At 48.0% G+C, this 10,000-nt stretch overlaps 1 protein-coding gene across 4 annotated transcripts in view; it reads right to left on the reverse strand.

Moving 5' to 3' along the window:
• Positions 1 to 262: 262 nt before the first annotated feature.
• The window catches only part of dusp8a (dual specificity phosphatase 8a), a 95,606-nt gene continuing 85,868 nt past the window's right edge, over positions 263 to 10,000 (reverse strand). For 3 of the 4 annotated variants that reach the window (XM_080762521.1, XM_080762522.1, XM_080762523.1), the window contains 4 exons: positions 9,360 to 9,526; positions 8,604 to 8,763; positions 7,936 to 8,059; positions 263 to 7,356 (listed from right to left, as the gene is read on the reverse strand). In XM_080762521.1, coding sequence (XP_080618647.1) covers positions 6,123 to 7,356; positions 7,936 to 8,059; positions 8,604 to 8,763; positions 9,360 to 9,526 — 1,685 coding nt within the window. In that variant the 3' untranslated portion in view covers positions 263 to 6,122. The remainder of the gene's footprint in view (positions 7,357 to 7,935; positions 8,060 to 8,603; positions 8,764 to 9,359; positions 9,527 to 10,000) is intronic. The other variant, XR_013963990.1, reaches the window with a different exon arrangement.

A 10,000-nucleotide genomic window follows, 5' to 3' on the forward strand; every position in this document is an offset into this window, starting at 1 on the left:
TTCAACCCCCCCTCCCCCCCTTCTGATTTCAGTTGTTAAATGTTTCAAAACATATAAAAAATGTTTCACTTCTCTCGAGATTATTTAGAAAATAGCAGATCTACAAATTAAGCTTGTATATTTTTAAATATTTGATGCTGGCCTAGTCGATTATTTTCGGCTTGTTTTCATGGACCTAAATTTCTTATTTCTCTCGCAAATTCTGGCAACACTAATGATCAGCCACACTACAGAAACACACAGAAGAAAGCAGGAAAGCAGGTGATATTTTTGTCATGTCTGTATTTTTTGTTTCATTTTCACAAAACAGGGTACAGGGGAGGAAAAGCCTTTGAATAGAACCTGAGGTATTTTGCGTCAAGCAGCCTAAGGTACCAGAAGTTTTCCTTTTAAAAAACTTGCCTATTTTGTTTTTCTTCAATGTTCCTTGGTTACGTTGCTATTTACACAACATAATAATAATAATAATAATAATAATCATAATAATAACATCAATAACAACAGGGTTTTTTTAGCAATCGGGACAGCCTGCATCATTTTGTTACACGTCTTTAAATAATTAGAACATACTTTCTTGTAAATAGAGGGAGAGAGAAGATAAAGGAAGCATATAGGGACAGATGAGTGAATAAAGAGGAGTGAACACAATACAGAACATACAATACAGTCGCTACAGCAGCACACAAGGTCTGAGGGCCCAGTTCACTGGGGATGGGAGAGGAGAGGAGAGGAGAGGAGAGGAGAGATCGGTGGCTCTCAACCTGTTGTTACCAGGGCCCACTGGTGGCCCGTGAGGATATTGCAAGTGAATATTATTTTAAATTGTAAATTTTATGTGGGCCCCAAGGAAGCTTTGAGAAGGAAAGGAAATGGTCACGTGACTGGGCTTCCCCATGACACTTTCATGGACACTTTCATGGGAGCCAAACTACACCCGGAAGTTGCAGAATGCAATGAGAGTTTAGTGACCAGCTCATGAACACTATTTCTGAATGAGACCTTTTGTAAAGTAATCACTTCTGGAAAATAACAGAAGACATGTAACACATTATTGTCTGCTGTGTTGCTTTTCGATGTGTACACTGTGTAATTTTATAGAGGTATGGTATCTAAAGAACACAAAGCACCTTTCTGAACGTACCAAGTATCGCGAGACTTCCCACCGTTTCCTGTCTGTCAGTCAAATCTCGCGATACCTCAGAGCCATGCAGAAACGATACCTGCTGCTGTTTAGATTCTCAAATAAAATGATATACTGCATGTGCACTCTGTGCAAATTGAAAAGCAAGTGATTAGAAAACTACCTGTGATATGTATTATTTTATATTCCTGAACCAATTATATGACAATTATATGACATTTACTTGCCCTGGCCCAGGAAATGTTGAGAACCAGCGAGTTGCATCATGAATACCGATAGCCATCCCGCACCGGGAGAGCAACGTGTTTAACGTTTACCCCCATTTCATTTCATTAGATTTTCTGAATTATTTTAATTTGAATTTCTTCTCCACTGCAGGATACGAATATACTCGCATTCGTTTTATCATTTGCCCTTATTTTCTTGTGATATACCGTTCCTTTAAAAACATTTAATAATAATAATAATAATCCTTTCTTCGTCTTTTTTTAATTTATCAGACCTATCAGATCAAATAAATAAACGACTAGGGTGTGAGGGACATATGAATGTATGTATTTATGCATGTATGTGTTTTTAGGGACATGCATTGTGCTGATAGCCCCAGCACCATGTTCCCTGCTGGGCTTGGCTCACAGAACGATCCCCTGAGAACAAACACACAAGTAATGATGATTGTGTGTGTGTGTGTGTGTGTGTGTGTGTGTGTGTGTGTGTGTGTGTGTGTGTGTGTGTGTGTGTGTGTGTGACACCTGTCTATTTGTAAAAGGTCTATAGGTTTGAACCAGTAATGGCGATACCTGTTGTGTGGTTGTAGGCCTATCGTCTAGAATGACCAGTGGTTCCCAAACATTTTGGGCTGACGCACCCCCTGTTACCTCCGGACCTATAGCTGACGCACCCCCTGTTACCTCCGGACCTATAGCTGACGCACCGCCTGTTACCTCCAGACCTAACTGACGCACCCCCTAGACGGAAAGGAAATATATGAACTTTTTTTGCGTCCCAGGTGCATCCATGCAATGTATTTTAGTTTTTTTAAACATATATGTTATATGTTTAAAAAAACTAAAATACATCGCATGGATGCACCTGGGACGTATCCTCAGTGATGTATCCCAAGGTCATCGGGGTTTCGGGTCTCCCAACATCATACCCCTCACTCAGGTGACCCAGCCGGGGTGATCAAGCCCCGACTTACGCCCTCGATCAGTCCCATTAGGGAAAAACCAGGGCCACACAATCCGTTCCTCCTGAACTACTCTGCCGGGACTGGGAGGTACCTAGCACGTGGAAGGACTAGGCTCTGTGCGTTGACTCCTGTCCGGGCCCCTCCTACGTCTCACCAGGTCCAGCCCCTGTGCGTTGCACCAGACTCCCAGCACCAGGCACTTTATTCAGGAATGGTGGATTCTCGAGCCGCAATGGTTCCGCAGGCTCCACCTTGCCCTTGGTGGTGCCGCAGGCTCTGCTCGAGGCTTGCCTTGAATGGACCTCCTAAAGGCCGCACCGTGGGTTTGTTGGGCTTCTTCCTCACGGAAGACACAGGCTGGGGCGCTAACCCATACTGCTCCAGGGTGCCGTCTACATTCCGGCTGCCACCCGTCTCTCCGGTGGTCCGGTATATGTTTAATATCATATATGTGACATATTATTCTAAATTGGCCGCCTGCATATGTCTCTACGTACATATATACATACATCTATTATATTTCATATCCACATATGCACATACAGTATATGGCATATATGTGCATATAACATATTCTTGCCACTCCCTAGAAGGTGCTCGCGCACCACAGGGCGTGCACGCACCACAGTTTGGGAACCCCTGGTCTAGACAGGCCTGCATGTGTGGAGAGGACATGTTTTTCTTCAAAACCTCTATCTTGCGTGACAGGACCCTCCTATTTGCATATGGTCATGTTAGCCCTCAGGAAATGTTTGTCTTCCAAAACATTCTGCATTATACTTTCTCTTGCAACGGTGCCGTTCACTGAAAACCACTGATATTTATTATGAATATTTTGAGGACACTGCAGTGCGACGGAGTATAAACCACGCCTTACTTTATGCGTGAGATGGAGCGGATCACCGCAGGGTGCAAACAGCCGCAGGCTCTGCACAATAGTCATTTTGGAAAGAACTTGGGCCTCTTTCCTGCTTCCTTCACAGGTGTTATCAATTATTCTTATTAAGGTTCTGTTCCATTATAAGCACAGCTGGTTCTCAAACCGTTTAATATCAAGGACCCCATAACTCTGAGAGAGTACAATTGGAACCAAATGGACCTTTACGGGTGCATTTGATTCCATTTGGAACCGTCTCCACGGGCAGTAGACGGCAGCACCCTGACTCTGTTTGACCAGAATGGAACAGAGCCTTAATTAGTATCATCGGTAACACCTGTGAAGGATGACGACAATAAAAAAATCCAAAATGGCTGCTGTGCCTAGAGCCTATATTGTGGATGAATCCATGAACACAGCACTGAATACTAGAGCAGGTGTTGAACCACTTCAACTCTACATGGTTCCAAAAGAATACCGGAGAACTCGCCAGTTTGCCAAGTCGCCGCAGCGAAAATTCTTCATCAATGTCTTCATCGTTATGCTAACATGCTGTCTTCATCAGTGTAGTAGGTCAAACTCACAGATGTTATAGTTCATTTCCAAAGTGATCAAATTATTTTGTGCAATTAAATGGTCAGCTAGACAATGATAAAAAGGTGAGTATGTGAATACCAATGATAAGTATGGGCCTACCGTTTCAGGAATTGTTTACTAATGAATGACATTGTTTCGGTACATACTAGTGTCTTTTCTGTGCGTTATTGTGGGGAAAGATTCCACCGAAAATTGCCGATCGACATTGTCGAGCAGATTGTCAATCTGCTATTTTCTGTGAAAGTCTTCCCCACAATAAGAACGCTGGGGTGACACATGTGACACTGACTGGTGTCACACGTGTGCCACGCTAAGGTGTGAGGAGTGTTTTGGAAACTTTAGGAGAGAACAATAATTTACTTGTTATCAAAGAAAGCAGAAATTTGCATTGCCATGTCAGATGATCATTCCCCCACCCCCCACACACACGCAAACAAACGCAAACACAGGCACACACACACACACACACACACACACACACACACACACACACACACACACACACACACACACACACACACACACACACTGCACCACTTTCCCCAATAAAGAAGGAACAGCACATATTGCTTGCTTGAATTTGTTGACTGTGTTGTATTTTTTGTAACGAGCGTGTTTTCATAAATACGATACAGCGGGGGAAAAAAATAAGGAACCAAAATCAATAAAGGAAAAAAAAAGGGAAAAATAAAATAAAGTCCACATAAACATTATATTAATTCTCATTACCAGAATGAACAGATACAATAAATTAAAAACTATAACTGAACAAAAGAAAAAGTCCACTAAAAAATAAATCCATTAAAATTGCTATATATATTCATATTGTATATATAGTACTTGTCTGTCTGTAGCCAGCCTTTCTGCTGCATGCTCAGTGGGGAGAAGGGGAGAGGGAGAGGGGGGGGTTATACACGGCTTTGGGGGGAGCAGGGCGGGGGTTTCGTGGAGCGATACATGCGTGTATAAAAACTCCCAACGCATTGAGGGACCATTTCACCCCACCCCCCACCCGCACTACACCGCCCACCCCAACACAAAAATAACCCCTCAATCCAATCGTCCCACTGTTTAACACTGGAATACAGGGAGCCAATGTCTGGGGGGGTGGGGACGCATTGTGCTTCTTTGGGGGGGGGAGGGGGTTCATCTTCATCAACAGTCACTAGGGAGTCATCGCATCGACAGACAGAATGGAACACGGGAGGGGGATCCTTCATTGTTTGGGGGGTTGCAGGTCCACCTGCACAGTCAGTGCTTTATAGGGAGAGGGAGAGAGAGAGAGAGAGGGAGAGAGAGAGAGCATTGGAGCAAGTGGAAACCCCATGGGGTCGTCCCGTCCCCCCAACCATGGGGAGGTTCCAATGGGCTTCACAGGGAAATTATGAGGAACAGTTTAAACATTTAAGCTGTTTTAGTTCGCGGCTATTCAAAGAAATTCCCCATCTACAAGCTCACAAGTATATCTATTGTGAGTTTGAAATGCAAATTACACAAATCTTCTCTTATGGGTGTCCCTGGCACAAAATAGTTTCGTATGGGGGGGGGGGGGGAACCACTGCATCAGAGAGAGAGTGATAGAGAGAGGAAGACTTTGTGCTGTGCTGCTGAGGTGAACAGGGACCAGTGCTGTGTGACAGGGATCTGTCTGTCTGTGTGTCACTCTTGTTGATCTCGTCATTAATGAATGTGTAGCGCGGGCCGGGGGGAGGGGCAGGGGGCAAATAGAGCCATGCTAAGGGTTTTGAGATTTTGTCGAATCACCTGTTTTCAAATCACTAAGCTAATACACCCATTTAAGTGTACATTTTGACCCGCTGGGGGGCGAGTTATACTTGATATCTTGGGTGCTCTGACAAAAGGAAAGGACCCACTCTCCGTGGGTCATGGGGTTGCGACATGCGACACTCTTGCGCCTTGGGTCTGTGTCTTTATGTGCGCCAGAGCAACGTTCACCTTCAACGCCCCAACGGCTGCCCCCCCCCAACTGACGTTCCAAATCCCCCCCCCCCCTGGGCCCCCCCAACTCGCGTTCTTCAGCCTGCGCTTCTATTTGGTATTCTGTAGGATTACAGTCTGCACAGTCTGTCTCTCAGTCCGCTAGAGGGCTACACAGCACCAGTTAACCCACGCACATTGTCTCTCTGTTGTGTGTCCGTCTTGTTAACGTCTTTCAGGCTTCTCAGTTCTCAAGTCTTTTTTTTAACACTGTCTTGTGTGGGGAGCACAGGGAATGCTCTCCCGCTCCCCTGTGTACCCGGGTCCGTTTGTTTTGGTCCCACCTAGGGGCCTGTTCTCAGGGGGTCCATTGACTGTCAGGACACCTCGATGATCTCCATGCTCCCGGAGAAGCTGGACTGCTTCCCGATCTTCCCCAGCTCTTCCCGGGACCGCGACTCGGTGATGCCGTCCTCGAACTCCATCTGACAGCTGCGCCGCTTGTACTGCTTCTCCGACGCGGGCCCGCCACCGCCGACCGTGCCGTTGGACATGGCCGACGCGGCGGGGTCCGGGCGGTCCCGCTGTGCCTGCATGGCGGCCGCCGGCGCCTTCTCCCGCGGAGACTTCTCCCGTAGTCGCATGCCCTCGCTGCAGCCGAACGCCATGTACGCCGAGCTGCTGCCGAACCGCAGCGATGACGACGGCGACTCCTCCTTTCCCGTGTCTCCTCCTCCTCCTCCTCCTCCTCCTCCCAGCTCCATCTCTCCCGCGGCCCCGAAGTGCCAGGGGGCGTCGTGGGGCGCCGTGGGGGTGACAGGGGTGGTGGCCTGGACGGTGTCTCTGTGTTTGGTCCACATGGCCCCGGAGCCCACGGCGGGCTGCGAGGGCAGCGACAGCTTCAGGCTGTCGTCCAGGCTGGGGCTGCGCTGGCCCAGCGCCAGGCTGAGGGACTGCGGGGGCGGCTGCTGGTGCGAGTGGATGGGAGAGCTGTTGGCGCTGTGCTTGGCTTTCCTCCTGGGCCGGGACGACGAGGCGTTGCACAGACGGAGGGGCCCGTCGCTGCTGCCCCGCGCTGACCCCAGGCCTCCGATGCTGCCCCCGCTGCCCGGCGACGGGAAGGGGGACTCGGCCGAGTCGGGGCTGTCCGGGCTGGGGGAGAACTGGGGACAGATGCCGTTGGAGACGCCCGTCCCGGGGCTGTCCAGCTTGCACAGCTTGGGGACGTCCTCGGAGTGCGTGGGCACCAGGCGCAGGCAGTGAGGGGTGCTGGGAGAGTACACGGACTTGATGTCCAGGGAGAAGGAGCGCTTAAGCCGGTTAGTGTCCATGATCCTCTCTGCGGAGAGGTGCAGGCCGTTGATGCCCTGCTGGAGGGAGGTGGGAGACGCTAGCTTGGTTTCCGTCGGGGTCAGGTCGTCCGCCATCACCTGCGACCCCGTGCCGACCCCGTTGACCTCTGAGCCGCCCGGCTGGCCCTTTCCGTCCCAGTCGGCGTGGTGGGATCCGGCGCCGAGGGCCTGGAGGAAACGCAGCTCCTTCTCGAACTCCAGCAGCTGACCCAGGAAGTTGAAGTTGGGCGATATGGAATGTCGCCGGTCCTTCACGAACCTGAATGAGGAAACAACACATTAATGCCACCGTAGCAGTGAATACCATCTGAGAGCTCCGTGAAATGGCTGGGATCCATATGATGCTTTCTGATATGAACATTATAATATATTATTATAAAATGATATGAAGTGGCTGGGATCCATATGAGGCTTTCTGATATGAACATTATAATATATTATTATAAAATGATATGAAGTGGCTGGGATCCATATGAGGCTTTCTGATATGAACATTATAATATATTATTATAAAATGATATGAAGTGGCTGGGATCCATATGAGGCTTTCTGATATGAACGTTTCCACGGGTGAACTAGACCTAGGGTGTGAACTCTTTACACCACCATACAAAACATGAACCCTTTGTCAGTGTTTTCCAGACAAGGCAGAAAAGCCCTATTGTACAATGCAGTGTTCCCTGGCAGCCATTTAACAATTGCACTTCTCAGGACTGGAGGGGTGGGTGGGTGGCAGGGTGGGGGGGGGTAGTTCGAGAGAAGCGTCTAGCATTTCCTCAAACAGTGAGTGGGGCTGACACCTAAGCTCAGCTGGTGGCAGATGGAGGAGAGAGCGTACCTGTAGGCGTCATCCGATGACAAGCCCATTGTCTTCATGATATATGCAATGGCGATGGTTGCCGAACGCGAGATTCCAGCCAGGCAATGCACAATGACTCTGCAGTTTGACACCTTAGCTTTGTCTGTGGGGAGGAAACAAACAAGGCGTGAATGCCGTGAAGACACCACATCGCAGTCAAGTCCCACAAAACGCACCAGAAAATGTCCCACAGACGAGCACCCCAGATTTTCTTTTTAATTTTTTACACCAGCGAGTCTCTCAAGGAGACAATGGACACCCATTGAAAATAATCTGCCGTTTCCTCACAGAGTGCATAGGGTCACTCAAAACGGATATGTTGTACCTCTTCCCATTGTTAGCTGTGTGACTATAATATAGCATATGACTGTTTTCCACTTGTAACGTAACGTGGACGAGACAGTGTCGAGTTTCATGGAAACGTACTGTAACTGGAGGTGAATTCATTGTTTCGCAAAGAAGCACTTTCATTATTGGTTTGCTAGAGCGTGTCACTGTCATCCGTTTTGGGCGTTTTCACGCATTGGTTAAACCCTCCAGACTCGACTGGGTTCTGTATACTGTATACTGTATACTGTATACTTTTTTCACCGTCCACATCAAATCTCTCGCCCCCAAATAGCTGCTGTTGTGGTCCGACTCCTTACCGATGAACTCGTTGGTCTTGTCCAGCCAGGGCAGCAGCTTCTCACAGTAGTTGTCGTTGACGGGGATTCGCATGAAGTGGCTCTCCTGGATGAAGTCTGGCTTGGGGCAGGTGTTGCTGGCGTTCAGGACGTACGTGATGCCATTCTGAGCCATCAGGTCCTGACGGACAGAGAGAGACAGACAGACAGAGAGAGAGAGAGAGAGAGAGAGAGAGGACACTTTAAAAAAAGAATCTCATTTGGAATGTAAAAACTATTAACCAAATGATGTTCGCATAGAGAACAAAGTGTCTGCTCTCCATAGGACAGTGGTTCCCAAACTTGTTCATGTCAAGGACCCCCGAATTGACACTAATTAGCCCGTGGACCCACATTTGAAAAGACATGCCAGGGACCCCATAAGAGAAGATTTTGACGGCTCTAGCAGTGATTCTCAAACCGTTTAATTTCAAGGACCCCCCAGTTTGACATGCATTAGGCTACGGACGCCCATTTGATGGCATTTCTATCTCTGGGCCACCAATTTTATAATGTAAAATCAATGTTAATTTAACTCTGACGGGTCCATTTGGTTCCATTTGTACACTCTCTGAGTTACAGACCCATAAGGGTCCAAACTATAATTTAGCTGGGGACCCCCTGGAACTCCCTCAAGGACCCCCGGGGGTCTCCGGAGGCCCGGACCCCACTTTGGGAACCACTGCCATCGGATACCTTAGGCTGTTTAACAGGCACAACAAAGGCATGCAGACTCACCTTGTTGAGCACATCCTTCTGGGAGCCCAGGTAGAGGTGCGGTAGAATGCGGGTGGGCCCCACGTTGGTGACAGGCATGCAGGGCTGAGACAGGCTCATGGGGAGAGCGCTGGCAGGCTTCGCCTCGCATAGCCCCGGGAAACAAGTGGAGAACGCAGCGAAACCTCCTGCCAAAAGGAAACAAAACAAAAGGGAAGAAAGAAAGCGGTTAGTTTACACCGTTTGGGTTTTCCGTGGATCAATCACATTGACTACGAACACAGTGGATAAATCACATTGACTGGGAACACAGTGGATCAATCACATTGACTACGAACACAGTGGTTGCCAACCGGCCTCTTGAAATAAGGAATCGTCCCTTTATTTGTAAACTAAAAGACGTGTCCCTTATTGAACTGATAAGGGACACACTTCCTTACGGTTTAAGGAGTCAATCAATAATGACACACATTCACAGTTCAAACGGCTCATATGCATATAGTCTCTGTCGGGTGAAAACCTCATATTTCCATATTTTTCAGGATTTAAAAAGTAGAAGATGGACAAACTCAAAACGTGTCACTTCACGCTTGCAGATCTGCTACTTTTGATACTTTTGTGTGACGCTGTAGTATGATCACGCTGGGCATTTAATGTGCGCA

The sequence above is a fragment of the Protomyctophum bolini genome (assembly GCF_963924005.1).
Source record: "Protomyctophum bolini genome assembly, chromosome: 4".
NCBI lineage: Eukaryota > Metazoa > Chordata > Actinopteri > Myctophiformes > Myctophidae > Protomyctophum > Protomyctophum bolini.